Here is a 17619-nt window from a genome sequence, read left to right on the forward strand (position 1 = left end):
AGCAAACTTCTTTCAAGAGATTGTTTAATGTTGAAGACATTTTAAAATTTCTTTTTGGTTTTTCCCTGAAAGAACTTTGAAAAGTTCATTTTTATTCTTCCAGCTGGGAAAGTACTGAACCACAGTTAAAGATAAGATGAGGGGGTTGCTTTTATCTCTATAACTGCTTATTGTGTTTGATCCTGAAATTATTATAGAACAAAATCACCCCCGTGAACTGGAGTGAAGCCGCAGGGCTGGTCTTGGGCCCCGCAGAGTGCCTGGACCCCGTGCCCAGGCCGGGCCCCGCTCCTCCCGAGCTGGTCTTCTAGGGGCTCATCTGCTACCTGCCTGCCTCAGAGCCATTCTGGCCTTGTACTACCCCAGGGAGCCCCGGGTGTCTGCCCACCGTCAGGCGGAGACTCTTCGTCTGGACTGTGTATCCAGTAACATGACCTAGACTGGTTTTGTGATCCGCACCCACCTTCCCTCCAGTCCCTGGCACTTGGGTCTGTGCGTGCAGCCCGCCCTCCCCCACCTCATCCTCCCCACCAGTCACTCCCCAGAAGTGGGTGGCCCTGCAGCTAGAGATGCACTGCCCTCCCCCGCTTTCCACTCGGAGAAACGGGGGCATACCGAGGATATGAGCTTCCTCTTTACCCCCCTACCTCCTGCCAGGGTCTCTTCTCGGACAGTCTGGTGACCTGGACGCGCCCACTTGCCCGCGTGCGTGTCCTTCCCCAACCGCATGCCCTTGGCTCATGTCATTCCGTTTCCTCTGTCCTGCAGTGGCTCACTGTTGGCTGCGGTGGTTTAGACTCATCCAGACGTCCCCCTGGGGCTTCCTGTTGGGACTGGGGGATTGTAGGCAGGAGCTCACTGAGGCCCCTGTGTGTCAGTCAGGGCCCTGCCGGGCATCTGCTTGTACATGTGCTGGTTGTTGTTTGATTGATCTGTGGGGGCTGCGTGCAGACCCTTAGCATCCGTCCCGAATGCACACTTACTTAACTTACTCTCCTAATTGTAGTCTCCTTGCAAATCTTTTCCGTTCTGAATTCAGATGATACATCAGCTCCCGCGTTGGAGACTCAGCCTCAAGGAGATGAAGAAGGTGAGCTCAGGATAAAATGGGGTCTTGATGGGGAGCGGGGACAGTAGGCACGGACCTGGGATGTGCAGTCCAGTTACCTTGCTGGGATGCCACTCAAGATGGGTGGGACTTGGCTATTCCTACCTTTTTGAGGCCTCCTGCCATCTTCCCTGATGACTTTGGAATGAGGCTGGTGCTTTCCTATAGCACAATACAAAGGTCTTTAAAAATCAAAATCTATGGGCTAAAATTTTATAATCTGTGTAATATGAAATATATATTTCAAAAGTATACACTAGCATATGCCATTTCCCATCTTCACGCATTCACTGACTGGTGCATGAGATAAGCTTTGTAAAGTCACATGTGTAAAAATGTTTCTAAGGTTTATTGAATTTTGTAGTCATGATAAGGATGGACTTCTTGCTCTTAGTCTTTAATAAATTGTCTTAGATATTTGCCCACATATCTGGAAATCTCAGGTCAAAAGGAGTCAGGGCTTAAAGACAAAGTGTAGGGAATGTACATAATAAATCAAAGACTGAAAGGTAGAATTGCATCATACTTTGCAAACAGTAATAGTACGAATACGAACAACTAAGGTTTGCATGGCACTGAGAGCTGCACAGTGTGCAGTCTGTTGCATCAGCTCACAAGTGCTTGCATACCACGTCACAGGGGAGAGGGCTACGGTGAGCTGTGTGAGGTCAGAGGCGGATGAGGAACAGAGGTGGGCCACCCCGCGCAGTCTGCTTCTGTGTGGTTCTTGGGCACACAGGATGGCGAACCCACACTGTAAATATGCAGTTACATTCTCTCAACAATATTGCTAAAAAGGGTGTGTTCTGAAATGTTTTAGGCAAAATTATGTCTTACATGTTTTACTTTGTATTGCTTCATTCAGCTGAGTGAACCCCTGTATGTTACACGAGCATCCATCTTACCATACAAAGATATGTTTCTGTACATGGGAGTTTTTTCTTAAAACTTGCTTCTTTCAAGTGGAGCCTGTGTGAAGTCATGCAACTTTTTTAATACTTTTGGATGAAGAAAGAAAGGAAAAAGCATCTGCTAAATTAAAAAAAATATGTTATTTCATTTTGTCTCATGTAAACATTTAATTATTTCTTTTAAAAGTGTATGATCTGTGTTTATTATATCAATATTGTTTTGCTTCCATACTACCTGCTGAAATCTTTGAGAAACTTTGTGTTCCATGATGAATTAAAAATAATTATCATTTTATTTTATTTTTGTTTATTAGATATTGCATCACGTTACCCAACACTTTGGACTGAACAAGTTAAAAGTCGGCAGAACAAAACCAATAAGAATTCAGGTAAAAAGGGGTCTAAAATCACATTATAAGGAGCACTTTAAAGTGGTCTTTTTTCTTAAAGTAAATGAATAGTACATCTTTTCCCTCAGTCATCAACATATGAAAATGATTCTTATGACTTTATCACCTAAATAGAGCTCAAATTGGTGTTTTTATTACATTTTCTAACTTCCTTAAAACTTTTCTCTGTATATGCCAAGCAAGTGCAAGTATTTGATAGCAAGTATTTGCTTTTGACCAAACTTCAGAGATGTCAACTATTGGCTAATTTAGTTCAAAGTCCTCAAAACTATGTGGATGGCATTTACCACAAGAGAATGTGTGACAGACTTCTGCCTTTGAAAGCAGTCTGTTTGGACATCTTGTAGAGAGGTGACAGGCTGCTGCATAGCTGGTTAGTGACTTTCACTGGCTACATAAAAACTGATTCTTTCTGTAACTGTCACTCATGCCCAGCTGATTGCAGCTGCTTCCCCTGGCCCTTCCAGTGAGGTTTTCTGGAAACTCTTGCTGAAGGAAAGCAGCCATTCTAGGCTTACACATTCAGCCTGCTGAGAGACAGCGGGCTCAGGAACAATGTGGATTGTCTACGATTGACCTCAAGTGACAAAGCTGCAAATATCCACAAGAGTGGCCTTCAAAGGAGAGCTTTGTTACCTGTGTGTGTGTGTTCTCCCTCAAGGGGCATCTTTGGTATCTATTGACAAAAAAGTTCCAAAGGTTTCTCAGGAATTCAGGACACTAAGAGGAGCTTGCTTCTTCCCCCGCGTGCATACATACCCTTAAGGAGTCTCGATGGGGAATGTCTGAGTCTTGCTATTTACCACTACCCGGGAGCCCCAAGACAGACTTCAGGTGATGGGCATGTTTACTGATTTACAGCCTCAAAGAGCACATGAAGGGGGACCCCTGAAGGGCTGTGGGGGCTGGATGGGACAGGCCTGATACTTTCTCCTGCAGGGTTTTTGCCCTTAGTACTACCCCTCATCACACTGATGCTCCTTATCTCTGCCTCCAACTCACGATCTTAACAGCTTTGTCTCGTCGCTGCAGAGGAGCCCCTTCCCCTTAGCAGCTGCTCCTACTGCACTGAGGGGACAAAGCGAAGAACCCAAAGGTCTGACCATCTGATACAATGACAGGGAAATGTAAACATACTTGTAGAATCTGCAAACATTTTTTTTTCTCAGAAATTATTGTTAGGAGCAAGTTCCCTATTTTATAAAGATGTTAAAAGGCGTAGTTCTCTTGTGAACTTTAGAAACTGAACTAGCCGTCAATCTTGTCACTGTATTTTCCAAAGCCATCATATCTGAGTCGTTTCTGTATCATACAGTGTACGGGGAATGAAATAAAACAGTATGTGTTTCAGATTCACCACTGGGTCTTGAAAGCACCTTATGTGAGAAGGCAATGGACTCAGTACCTGAACTCAATCTGAGAAGCCAATATTCTGAGCAGTGTCACTGGAAATGTGCATTTTTGAAAAATGAATTTTAATTTCCAAAGGAAATTGTTTCAGGTTTTGACAGAGTTAAGTTCCATGGAAGTCTGTGGAACAAGTACATTTTTGTGTCTCATTTATCACTCGCTGTTACCAGATTTTCAGGCCTTAAGTGACCTGTCAGTTATAATTAACCAGTAAAAACAGTATAGGCTTTCAATATTTTGTGGGACTGAAAATAGTGTTTTAGGAAATTCTAGTTTACATAAGTTACCCTATGCTATAATTTGATTTAAATCAGCCTAAATAAGCAGAGCACCAGAAGACGACATTCAGTTGATTTATAGACATGGGGTATAAAATTACTGGATTATATTTGTGCTTAATACCAGTTGTCTAGATGCATGTTCTTTATGAGGGTCTGAAAAATGGCAGACCTAGTTGGTATTTTAAGATATTAAAAATAGTATTTGATTTATTAAGTTTAACAGTGAAATATTAGTCATAGGTTTACTTAATGACCATCACTGTCATTGAGATTTCAAAGGTAAGAGGAGATTCATTTGCACTTAATTTTTGTTTTTCAAAGATACTTTTACTCATAATCTTCTTTGGTAGAAATAAGTGCATTTATTTAATATAACATAAATAATGCATGACTTATTATTCTTTATTTAAAATAATTTACCTTGTTTGTTAGTACATTCATGTTCTTTTACAGAAGAGGTCAAACTGAGAAAGCCTTGCTTTCTTTCCTGATGTTTCTTTCTATCAGTTAAAATACTATTTTTTCCCTCATGAGTTTGAACTCAAGTAATATAGTATCACTTGTGTTACTAAATACATGAGACATGATTGCCAGGGATAATCAGCACATACAGTGTAGATGTGGTCAAGTATGCTTTGGAGCATATAGTGACAGTAGTTTTTTAGAAGGGACCATTCTTGTAAAGGAAGAATGTAGCTCTGTCTATGAAATTTACATGTAGTAAGTGCTTAATAGTGTTTAGTAACTAAATGAAGAGTTTTACCATTGTATTTCAATGGTCACTCGATAGTATCATTTCTTTTTTTTCTAAAACAAATCTAATGAAAGAACAGGTGGGCCTGCAAGCTCAGTCTCCCTGTGTGGCTCCTGCCATCCCCTTGGGCACATGTGGGCTGAGGCACCTTCTGCTCCTGCAGACCCCACGCCTCCTCCGGGAAGCTGCCTGCCTCTGCCCAGCCTGTGCAGGCTCTGTTGGCAGGCAGGTGGGGATGGTTGTGGGGAGCGGCCCTGGGTTAGAGCACCAGGATCCCGGGTTCACGACAGAATACCTGCAACCTGGGCCAAACTGGAGTCACTGCACAGACGTGGTGAGCCAGCCACGCTCCCGGGCCTGCTGCTGGGAGGCAGAGGCCCGACTATCCCTCTGTGGCAGTCAGTGTGCTACCTTGCTGACCGCTCCCTCCCTAGGTGCAGGCTGTGGTGGCTGGATGGGTCTGTCCCTGGGAAGTGTAGTGGGTGACATGCCTTCCAGATGACACTGTTGATGGCAGCTGTGCAGTGTGAGAACTGCCCCTCATTATTTGCTTTGCAACCAGAGTGGGTTCTGGTGGCCAGGGTGCCTGCTCACCAGGCCTTCCCCTTGGCAGGCCAGCCACTAGGCACTGACCAGGAGCTTCCAGCCCTGCGGTCAGCTGGTCCACATGGTCCCCAGTGCCACAGGGTCCCAGCAGCTTCAGAGAGAGGTACGGCTGCTTGGAGATCCTCTAATTGGGGACCTCTGGAGTTCTCTTTCATCAGTTACACAAACCCAAAGCTGACAGTGCAGTGTGTCTGCTTTCCCTCTGCCTGGGGCTCTTCCAAAAGCCAGTGTGGGTCCGAGGAGCTGAGCCCTTGGGGGCCCCTAGAGGACAGCGCCAGCCCCAGGACACTTGGGCCATGTGGCCGGCGTGACAAGCCTATGCTTCCTGGCCTCTCACTTACTGCCCTCCTGGTTCATGTGAGTGGGGAAGATGGACAGGCCCCCATGTCATCTCTGGAAGCCCTGCCTGCTCAGGAGAAAAATATTTTTTCCTCCCTGAGCCACTAAAACCAGCTCTGTTTTATGTCCAGAAGATGATCTTTATGCTCAGGATGTTCCAGTTTTATCGGAGTCCTCAGCACAGGCATTTTTCTGCTTTCTTCAGGGTTGATGATTTCTGTTTTACTGCACATATTAAAATGAAGGCCAAAAGATAATTATCTTTTGATTCTGCTTTACATGATGGCAAATTGCATTCCCTAGGGAAAGATAATACCAATTATATTTTCTTTATTCATTTCTAAGTTTTAAAATATTATTTCCATTTTCCTTTCGATTCCATTTTCAAGCATAAGATTGCAAAAACATCCAGATGCCAACTAGATTCCTAGTCTATGAAGTTTGGGTCATTTGGAGAGATTAAAATAGCAAAATAAATCAAATAACTCCTTTTAAATGTGGACTGTAAAAGTGTATTATCAAAAGCATTAATCTATCTGTAGAAAAGGAAGCCCTGGCAGTCACGGGCTCAGCTTGGAGGCGGCAGCTCCGCCCGCCATCAGCTCCCTCTTCCTCCTGCTCCTGTGCACCTTGAACTCAGATTTCTTTCTGCTGAAAAGTTCCTTTGCAACAGGAATGATTTTGTAGTCAGTATAGAAAAGTAATCTTCGTGAAGCCATTGGAATAATTTCTCACCCACCATTGGTGCAAGTTGCTGTTTTGCACTAGAGTGAAACTTATTTCAGTGACTCAAACGCTGGATGAAGAGGAGATTAAAAACCTCCTCCACATTTAGCTATTGTTTTCACCCCCACAAATAGTTATATTAATTAGTTATTTTCAACTTGTGGTTCTTCTTTACTATTTTTTTGGACATTAGCCATGTGGAGCTCAAGTTGACTAAAAAACATTTCATATATTTTATGAAGCCACCAAAATGCGTCTGCCCCTCCTGCCAGCAGGGATGTTTCTTCCGAATGTTTCCTGGGGCACCTGTGCAGCTCTGGGATGTTCATGCACAGCTGTGTGGTTCTTGATGCAGTGCATGGCTCCTGGACAAGTTTAACTAATGAGTACTGTAAATAAAACGCATGCTTAAGATTTTATAACAAGTTCTTGTAATAGATAATTTGCTTTTACTTTATGCATTTGTGGACTTTCAGAACTGAAAACTTTAGCTAAGCTAAAAGCATCAAGGGATCTTCAGCCTTTGCTCCTCGTGCTTAAACTTCCAGTGCAGAATGAGTCTCTGCAGAGCATAGCGAGTGGCACATGCAGTCACGTGGGAGGGCGCACACTACCATCCCACGAGGAGTTGGAGGCGCTGTAAGGAGGCTAACAACACACTGGCAAATCCGGGCAGTCTGCGTCTTCACTTGCAATTCATCCCTAGATCCTTGATAGGAGCAAAAAAGAAGCACTCTTTCAACCCGTGTTTCTACTGCTCATAACTTTTTGAACTTAGCTTGAGAAGTACGTTTTCCAAGACTGGTCTCAGCTCAAAGGCATGCTTTCTCTTCTGTTTGGAAATTTGGAAGTAAGTTTGTTTTTCTGTGTTGGTGTGACTCTGTACCAAGAAAAAGAAGGATAATTTCTTCATTTTAGAAGTCAGTTTTTTTAAAACTAAAAGAAAAAAAAATTAGAAAAATCCCTCTAAAATGATTGGGTGGTGAGAGTTTTTACTAGCTCAAGCATTTTAAAAGCACTTTTCAATCATTCTGTGTTCTCATGATTGTGGAAGCATTTTATCTAAATCCATTGCTTCAACTTTCAAAATAATACACTACACTGAGACTGCATTAGGAATGGAATTATGGGTTGGAGCAGGTGTTAATAAATTTCAGTTGATCCTTGAACAATGCATGCATCAGGGGCAGTGACCTCCCACACAGTTGGAAATCCACTGTAAATTTTGACACCCCAAAACTCAACTGCTAACAGCCAACTGTGAGCTAGAGCTGTAATATAATGTAAATGATCAGTTAACACCTACTTTCTATGCCATATATATTATGTACTGTAATCTTACAATAAACTAGAGAAAAATATTTTCTCAAATTATCAAAAATCTCCAAAAATTTTTCCAGCATACTTATTGAAAAAAATCCTCCTTACATAAGTGGACCCATACAATTCAAACCCATGTTGTTCCAGGGTCAGCTGTATTTAAGAAATTTTTTTGTTTTATGTCTTGCCTCTGTGTTGAACATTAATGCTTTCTGTCCCCTCTTTGTGCCCTTTTATGATTTGTAAAGCTGTGGTGAACATCTAGTAGATCCCTAATAAAATACTGAATGCCTATGAGCTTCCCATGGTAACTTGTGACATTTTCAGCCATTTTTAGATGTGACATAGAGTGAAGATTTAAAGTTTTGGACAAATAAGATGACAGGGAGAAACCAGAACAATTTAAGGGACTGAAGGTCCTGATTAGTCCAAGACCAGCTGTATGGGCGTGAATATCCCTCTTAGGACTTGGCAGGGGAGTCCGTTTCCACTCAGAGTTTTTAACATTTGATGTCTTCTTTTAAAATGTGAAACAATATTTTATTTTGTTTATTGTATATTTAATATACTTTATTTTTTACAGCAGTTTTAGGCTTATAGAAAAAATGCACAAAAAAGTGCACAAAACAGAGTTCCCACATAACCCTTACCCACACCCCCTGCCAGATTTTTCTGTAGTTACCATCTTGTGTTAGCGTGATACATTTGTTACAACAGATGCAGGGATATGGGTACATTGCTGTAACTAACTTCCATGTTTCCATTTGGGTTCACTATTTGTGTTGTACATTGAATGGGTTTGGACAAATGCATAGTGCCCTATAACCACCACTATAACATCATAGAGTATTTTAATTGCCCTAAAATCCTCTGTGCTCCACCTGTCCATCCCTCCCTGCCCCCAGCCCCTAGCAAATGCTGATCATCCTTTTACTGCCTTCATAGTTTTGCTTTTTCTAGAATGTCATATTGTTGGGATCATACGTATGTAGCTTTAGCAGACTGACTTCTTTCACTCACCTAATATGCATTTAAGGTTCCTTCATGTCTTCTCATGGCTTAATAGCTCATTTTTCTTAAGCACTGAAACCTATTGCATTGTCTGGATGGACCACAGTTTGTTTATTCGCCTACTGAAGAACATCTTGGTTGCCTCCATGTTTTGGCAATTATGAATAAGGCTGCTATATACGTCCTTGTGCAGATTTTTGTGTGGACATAAGTTTTCAGCTCACTTGGCTAAATGCTAAGGAGTGTGATTGCTGGATCATATGCTAAGAGTTTTTCTAGTTTTGTAAGAAACAGCCAAGCTGTCCTCCAGTGTGCTGCACCAGTTTGCATTTCTACCTGTAACGAATGAGAGTTCCTGTTGCTCCCCATCCCTGTCAGCATTTGATGCTGTCAGTGTTCTGGAGTTTGGTCATCCCAATAAGCGTGTAGTGGTATCTCATTGTTATTCTAACAGGCAGTCCCCTAATGATGTATGATGTCGAGCATCTTCTCATATGCTTATCTGACATTTGTATAACTTCTTTGGAGAAGTGTCTCCTCAGATCTTTTGCCCATTTTTTCATTCATTGAGTTGTTTTCTTATTGTTGAGTTTTAACTGTTCTTTATATATTTTGAATAACAGTCCTTTATCAGATGTATGATATTTTCTCCCAATCTGTGGTTTAGCTTTCTGTTCTATTAATAGTGTCTTTCTTAGAATAGACATTTTCAATTTTGACAAAGTCCAGCTTATCGATTATTTCTTCCATGGATAGTGCCTTTGGTGTTGTATCTAAAAAGTCATCACCATCTTCAAGGTCATCTATATTTTTTCCTATATTCTCTTCTAGAAGTTTAATATTTTTGCATGTAACATTTAGGCCTATGATCCATCTTGAGTTAAGTTTTGTGAAAGGTGTAATGTCTGTCTAGGATCCTTTTTTCCATGTGGATGTGAGTTGTTCCAGCACCATTTGTTGAAAAGATTATCTTTATTCCACTGAGTTGTTTTTGTTCCTCTATCAAATCTCAGTTAACTGTATTTGTGTGGGTCTATTTCTGGCCTCTGGCACAGTGTTAAGACTTAAAAATGTTCAGAAACTGAACAAAAGGGTGAGTAGATGCCTGGGAATGGGATTAATGGTGACTAGAGTGAAGGTCTTAGGAGCAAGGAAATGGTGGGTGGGTTGCTGCTGTTCCACAGAGATGCACTTCTCAGCCAGGGATGCGTGACTGGCTGTCAGGGAGACACTGCCGCTTCCGGTGCCCACACCCCATATCAGGCTCCGTCCTAGCAGGAAGGAAGCTGGTCTTGCACGGGGCTGTAGATTGTGTTGGGCTATAGGGTTGTATTCTGAAAAGTGTCCCACCTTGAAAGGACAGCAGAGGCTCTCAGGGGAGCTCTGCGGAATGAGATGAGAAATCACGTGCAGTGGCCCCATTTCCATCAAGCCCTCCAGAACGGTCACACACCTGGAGAGTCACACACAGGCTCCCTGTGATGTGGGAAGGAATTTGAACAGAGAAGTTGAGGAGAGGAGACAAGTGAAGGGACACTGTTTCAATGACTATAAAGTGAGCTTTGAACACTGTCGCAGAAGGAAAGGTGCACACTGTTATTTTCAGTGGGAGCATCTCTAATCCTTCCTTGCCTCTATTTCTACCTTATTTGTCATAGTTTTTGAAAATCTTTTCTTCTTTTTTCTCTTCATCCCTTCATCTCTTCCAAGAGCATGTCCCTTGCAGTGACGTTCACAGCCACCGGAGGGGCACAAGCAGGTGTAGGGAGGGATGTTCGGTGTCCATGCCTCTTTGCTATGCCAGTGGTGCAAGCAAAACCTTTGCAACAACTGAGTTTTGTTGCTGCCCCGACAGTGGCTGCTCTTTCACCTGCAAATCGGCTCTGCTTGCAAACGAATGTGCCTGTGTTTGGATCAGTGGCTGCAAACATTTTTTGCTAGTACAGAAGTTGAAAATGTTTATTGTACGAAATATTAGCAATGAAGGAAAAATGAAACAGCTTCTACATTTACCGTCTAAAGACAATTCATGTGCCTGCATTGGTGGGTGTCACATACCCTGTCATGCATGTGCCATGCGTATGTAATCTCCTTCACACCGCACAGGCTGCACTTTCCCATGTCATTCGGTATCACTGTATAACAGAGGTTCCTAGTGTGGCCAGTAGACCACCTCAGGTTGCTGCCAAAACACCACTCCCTGGGCATCACCTGCTGAATCTGCATCTCGGGGTTGGGGTCCAGACCTTGAGCTTCTAGCACGTTCTCCAGATGACTGTTGGCACAGTTAGTGTTTGTGAGATGCTCTGCTACAGCATTATTTTTCTGGCTCAATTTCACACCATCATATAATGTAACTTAGTTTCCTGAGCCAATTTCTTAAGAATGGATTCTTACACCGATGTTAGTATTTTGGCATTACAAAGTGTTCTTTAAGGAACACATTTCTTAGTTCAGTTCCCTGCACACCTATGATTATGTCCTTGGGACACATTGCTTGAGGCCCAGCGGCAGTGTTGGAGTAAGGGAGGTCCACGTCTGTACCCTCTGGACGCCCAGGAGTACGTGCCCCCAGGACCCTGGCTTCCACCTGCCTGCCTGTGCAGTGACCTCAGCGGCAGGCAGCCCTCCTTCACGTGCAGGACCTGGCCGTGCCCGTGTCTTCCTGCCCATACTTCTACCACCCAGTGGAGTTTTTTTCTTTAATGAAAGTCCCAGAAGTTATTTTTAGCAGACTGTCTTGGGTCACTCTCCCACCCCTGGACTAATCAGGGGCCAGCAGGGAGGGGACATGCTCACTGGCCACGCTGGACTCCCTCCTTGGAGACAGGGAGTGGGTGGGTGTGGGTCTCCTGCAGCACAGGGCTGACTGTCGGGGAGCAGCCCCCCACCTGAGAGGACGGGGGAAGGAGTGTAACCGGCAGCCGAGGTTGCCTCCCCCTTCCCTGTGGGCAGACGGTTTCTGTGGTTCGCAAACTCTGCCCAGGGGTGGTGGGCACTCCTGGCCCCCCACGCAGGTTGGGGAGGGCAGTGCTGGGGGCTTGCCGGCTCTGAGTGAGCTTGCTGTGGGGCCAGGGGGCTTGAAGGTTGGTGAAATGACCTGAGGCCTTACCTCAGGGGATGGTGGGGAGCCCCGGGGAACATGGGGCAGAGCAGCAGGGAGGGGAGACCGTGCCTGTGACCATGACTGGCAGCCCACGGGGGCACACTGGGCCCTGGCGAGGTGGAGCACGCTCAGGAAGGAGCGAGTCCCGGAGGTGGAGCGAGGTGTGCAAGGTGCCGAGACCTGGGGCGCTCAGGTGGCCCTGAGATCTCCGTGTTCTGCCTCTGTGCTGTAGGGGCATGGCCTGCATGGGGGCCTGTGGGCACTGCCATGTGACCAGAGGCAGCCCTCATCTCAGCCGCCACCCCCGGGGGTCTGGCCTCCCTGACCTCGGTGGGGGTCCCCCCACCTTGCAGCTGGGAGGGCCCCGAGCTCCCCAAACCATGGCACACACCAAGTCGCAGGCTGCCCCCTGCCTCAGCGGGTGCACAGGCAGCCTCACCTGGGGAGACAGCGCCGGCCTTGCTTCCTGTGCCCTGGTGACCCGCCAAACTTAAATGTTTACAATCTGCTCTATTTGAGCTCTTCTGCCAGCTGTGGGTCAGCACCAGCTGCTCAGCCCCGGGGCATGGGGGCCTCCTGGGGCCGCCCTGAGTGAGGCCGGTGCCCCAGGGCTCTCCATTGGGCTGCTGGGTTTTAGCTGCACGTTTAAAGACAGTTGTTCTGTGGCAGAACTCACCGCAGGTGCCCGGCTTGGAAGGGTGCAGGGCGTGTGCATTGCTGTGTCCTTGACAGGGACCTTCCCTTGGTTTTCCTCCTTATAAGCCGTGTCCATCACGTCTGTCAGCGGGGGACACAAACTTCACATGTGACTTCATGCGGTGGTGCAGAGCCACCTTGAACAGGACCCGGGGGTCTCCCTGGAGCCAGAGGTGCAGCCCGTCACCCGCTGACGCCACCTTGCCGCTGAGCGGGACGTGCCCTCAGAGGGTGCAGTGCCCCCGGGAAGGGAGCAGAGCCAGGCCGAGGGAAAGCAAAACACAAGCAGACAGTTCCACCGGCTATAAACACCCAAAAAATAAACTCCACTAAGCAGCAGGACCGTGGCTGCAGCCGCAGGAACGCCCGGCGGGTGGCCCCGGCTGCCTCCCGCGCTGGGACACACAGCTGGCCCTCCGGCTGCTCCCCTGTAATCTTCCTGGAGGTCGACCCGCCTCTCTAATTAGGAGCCGCTCTCCTCTGTGATCACGCTGTGCCCGAGGTCACGGTCTCTTCCCAGGATCATGTTGAGCATCCGATGTTGCTGCCTTGGGCCGGGCACAGCCGATGGCCACGGCCCCCGCTGCAGGGGAGCCCCGCTGCCTTCCAGCTCAGCTCTTCCCCGCTTGGCCTGTGTCTTGGTGGTCCTGAGCTCTCAGAGTTCAGTGACCTCACCTGCCCACTGGCAGGAAGAGTGCACGCCCACAGGGCTGCAGGGAGCGCCCGGGCAGGTGTGTGTCACAGGGCTGGCCCATGGGAGCAGCGCATAGGTTCAGCGTTACAAGCCCATCAGAACAAACCAATGATACACAAGGTTCCCGTCCTCAAGTAGTTTAAGCTCATGATCTAATCCAGCAGTTCTCAGATTTTTTAAGAATCACCTTAATGTTGTGTAGAAACACTTCTGGCCTCGTGCATCTCTGGGGCCCCAGGGCCCTGGGGTCACACTTGAGGACCGCTGGTCTGAGGTCAGGAGAGGCACAGATGCATCGCCAGCAAACAGAGAAGCCCTCGTGCTCCATAGTCCCCCGTGATGCTGGGACACTAAGGGACAAGCCAAAGCAGTGGGGACTCTGACAGTACAAGCCCAGCTGAGGCAGAGAATCAGCAAGTGGGCGGAAGTGAAATGAAGGTGCCCTGGGGGAGGGTCCTGCAGCTCCCGGCCCATTTGTGACCCTGACACAGGCCGCAACTTCCTTTCTAACGGGAGCACTGCTCCTCCACCCCCTACATCTGCATCAGGGCTCTGAGGTTTTTCTCGTAAAGCAAGTACAGGAATAAACTTCATGTATGGGGCATGAAAGCCCCTTTCTGTTGGCTTTCCTACGAGGAGGAAACCTGGGAAGGAGAATTCAAGCCACTGGACCCTTGGAGGTCCTCGTCACTGAAATGGCTATTTACTGATTGAAATCTGTCCAAATTTTAAAAGGCCTATCGCGAGGCCAGAGTGCAGTCAGGGCACCGTATTCCAAGTTTGCTGGCACTTAGACTTGGTGGCGCTCAGCTTTCTTAACTCTTGCCCCGATCACAGAGAAAGGTTCCAGCTTTTGTCGTGACGGACATTTCAGGTCCAGGGGATAGACCTGCAGCATCTGGGGAATTCCCAGGCTTCTCAGTGTGCTGGTCTGAGGAAGGTGCCCTGTGAAGGTGTCCTGGCCTCGCCGAGGCCACTAGCAGATGCTCACCAGTGAAAGGCGCTGCTCTCCTGCAGCCTGCCCGGCCCAGCCTCAGCCATTTCCACTATGGGTCACCAGATTCTGGTTTGTGTTGGGAGCTGTTAATGGTGAAGCTCATTCCCTCTCAGACCTGGTCCAGGTATGAGGCAGCTTCTGCAGTGAGGCTGCTGGCAGGGGCTTGATGAGGCAGTGGGTGTGAGGTCCAGTGAAGCACCTTATCAGGAGCTGAGCCTATGCCCAGAGGCTGGCTGCTAGGACACCGGCATGCTCATGAGGACCCTCATGGAATTGGCCTGCTTCTATGTTTTGGGCTCCTAAGAAAATGGAAGTAGCATTGACTCAGGTTTGAAAACCTCGCTCATGTCCTGATTCTACCATAGCCTGCTGCCGGACCTGAGGCAAGTCCCTCACCTTTCCCATGCTGTCCGCACCTGCGCCCACGGGACTAACCAGGCAGAGAAGCCTCCCAGGTCGCCGAGACGAGGTCAGGCCGGCCTGACGGGCACCGTCCCCGCCTGTGTACTGAGGGTCTGGGAGGGTTTGGGACTGCTCGGCCTCTAGTCCTCACCTGTAAGTGGGTGAAGTCAGTGACTCCTGAGGTCACAGGAGGTGCTCACAGGAAGGGACCAGGATGGAACGGGGCCAGCACATGCCAAGCCTGCAGAGCTGAGTGCGTACGGATCGGGAGGTGCTTTGATGTGGTAGGAACTGGGCTTGTTCCTTTCAGCTCTGTAGGGTCAGCGGGAGGCCCACCTGGACCATCTCTCCATCCTTTCTGCTATACTTTTATTCAGTCTGTCCACCTCCGAATTAATTTCTGTGCAGATATGGTGCACACCCTCCCCGGCTCAGGGCTGCTTTAGGAGGGTCCGCCTCCCTGAGGACAGGAAGGGCCCCATATGCTGTCTTCCAAGTGAGAATTCCACCCCGGATTGAGTCACCCCTGTAACACCCACTGGCTGGCCCCAAAAGGGCTGCTTTCACACATCATTTCATGTATTCGTCTCAGCAAAGCACCTGTTACAGGGACCTGGATGCGGGTGGTGGTGTTTCAGGGCATGATTGCCAAGGGTTGGGGGCCATTTATCCCTGGGTCTGAGGGTGAAAAAGCCTTGGAGGAGGCCCTCTGGTCCTCACAGATCTGCACTGCCACGCGTTGCTATCTCTGACCCAGCCCTCGGGGTCCTTTCCTGCACATGGGCAGGGAGGAAGTGGTGAGCGGGCATGGAGCCTGCACATGGTAGGCAGGAGTGCACCTTGTTTTATGTAACTTTTACTATGGTGGGGCAGGTGGGGCCGCTTCTCATCTCATAGGTGGGGAGACAGACTTCGGGGGGTCAGCTCGGGAGCACCAGGTGAGCGACAATGGGAACCCTGTTTGCATTATCCCCTGGCTGCAGTGTGTCTTTTGTGCTGGGCTGGGCGGTGCGGCATAGTGAGTGGGTCCCAGACATCTGCCACTTGGGTCAAATGCTGCTTCTGTTTTTATTTTTCTCATCTCATTAAAAAAAAACCCACTATTCTTTCCTTTACGCACACACACAGGAAACTAGTTTGGGGAAATTTGGCTACCTCTGGGTATTGGCTTGAGTGGACACAGTATATTCCAAGATAGGATTATGACAGTATCGGTTTTATTTGTAACCAGCTATATTAGGTAAAACCATGGGGCTTAATGTGGGACTTTCTGGAAAATATTCTGACTCATTTTGTAAGGCATCCAGATACTAAAGCAGACTACAACTACTTTTCTTAGCTCTCTTTTAATAAGATCTGTCTCCTAAATGTATACAATTTAAAGGAAAAAATAGTAGCATTTCTGTAGCGCATTTCAGGACGATGGTGACTGCGCCTCACTGGCCTCTGATGGCTCTGCAGGCAGAGGAAGGGGGAGGCAGCTGCTGTCACAGAGACAGCCTGCTTGGGAGGGACAGAGGCATCGGGCAGGCTGTGCGAGCTGAGGCCACATGATGGTGTTCTGGGGCTGGGGTCACCCTGTGGGGACTCGCGGGCTGAGAGATGTGGGGGTGCAGGATGCAGAAGGTGGGCGGCTGCACAGGCACTGGGCTCAGTGTGGAGGACAAGGGAAGAAGTGAATGAAGGACAGCCTGAATTGGGTTTCGAGAGTGATGTTGGGCCGGTTGTCATTGACAGAACCCCCTGGAAAAATTGTTCAACATGGGCCACCCCTCCAGGGGCCCTGGGGACACACGGAAGACACAGAGAGAGGTCAGGAGGGAGCGTGGGCCTGACCGGGGCCTCCCACCTCCAGGGCCTCTGGGACCCTCCTGCGGTGGCCCCTCTGTTGTGCTCATGGGGCTGTCCCCAACTCCTGTGTCAGATTGGAAGAGCTTCTGGATCTGAGGTGGCTTGAATCTGGGTCTGATTCACGGGAAATAAATATGGGGAGAAACAAGCCAGAACGGACATGTATGGTTGCTATTTCCTTTCCGAAGAAACTGGGTCCATGAACTGCATCCAAACCTTTACTTTTTGGAAACATACCTTTGACTGCGGGCTTCCCACACTACCTGTCGTCCACCTTGTGAGGGCCCCTGGGGAGGGCCAGCACTTCCGACAGCTGTGGGGGGCAGGGGCACCCAGCTGGCGTAGGTCTCTATGCCACGGCATGAGTGGGCCTTCTCCCTCGGCTTTTCCTAGCTTTGTGATCTTGAGTAAGACATAGGGCTTCTAGGGGCTTCTGTTTCCTTACCAGTAAAATACACGACGGTAATATATATTCCTTGTCCTATTATTACCTGGAATATGCAGGAAACTGAATTCCAGACCTAGGATGCCTGTACATATTGAGGTAATAATCCTGGAGTAAGAAGCTAATCTAAAAATCTTTCCTTGGAATTAAATAATGCAGTTGATCACAAAAGTGTATGTTTTGCTCATGAGGCAAAGCCTTAGCATTGTGAACCTTGCTTGGTCTTTTCCTGGAAGTGGGTGTGTGAGTGACCACATCCCCTTGTGACTGTGTCAGGGTCTCCCCTGGCTCAGTCTGCCAGTTCTAGAAAATCAAATTCTAAGGGAGCGCTTCCTTTTATTTTTTTTTATTCTTTGACTTCTTTGATCATTAGTGTGCCGTGATTAAAAAGAAAACCAAAAAAAATTCCATGACTGATGAAGACAACATGTGTAAAAATTAAGCAATCAATGCTAAGGAAAAAATGAAAACCCGTATGTCGAAACCTGTGACAGAGAAACTATGCTTGGCTCCTGCATTATCTGGGAACTTGTCAGAAACACACATTCTCAG

General features: G+C 47.4%; 1 protein-coding gene across 2 annotated transcripts in view; it reads left to right on the top strand.

Annotated features, from left to right (window-relative positions):
• The window catches only part of SMOC2 (SPARC related modular calcium binding 2), a 128372-nt gene that overhangs the window by 53849 nt on the left and 56904 nt on the right, over positions 1 to 17619 (top strand). Inside the window, exons 6-7 of one of the 2 annotated variants that reach the window (XM_037020901.2) lie at positions 1007 to 1090; positions 2334 to 2408. In XM_037020901.2, coding sequence (XP_036876796.2) covers positions 1007 to 1090; positions 2334 to 2408 — 159 coding nt within the window. The remainder of the gene's footprint in view (positions 1 to 1006; positions 1091 to 2333; positions 2409 to 17619) is intronic. The other variant, XM_037020902.2, reaches the window with a different exon arrangement.

Source organism: Manis javanica, chromosome 13 (assembly GCF_040802235.1).
Source record: "Manis javanica isolate MJ-LG chromosome 13, MJ_LKY, whole genome shotgun sequence".
Taxonomy (NCBI): domain Eukaryota; kingdom Metazoa; phylum Chordata; class Mammalia; order Pholidota; family Manidae; genus Manis; species Manis javanica.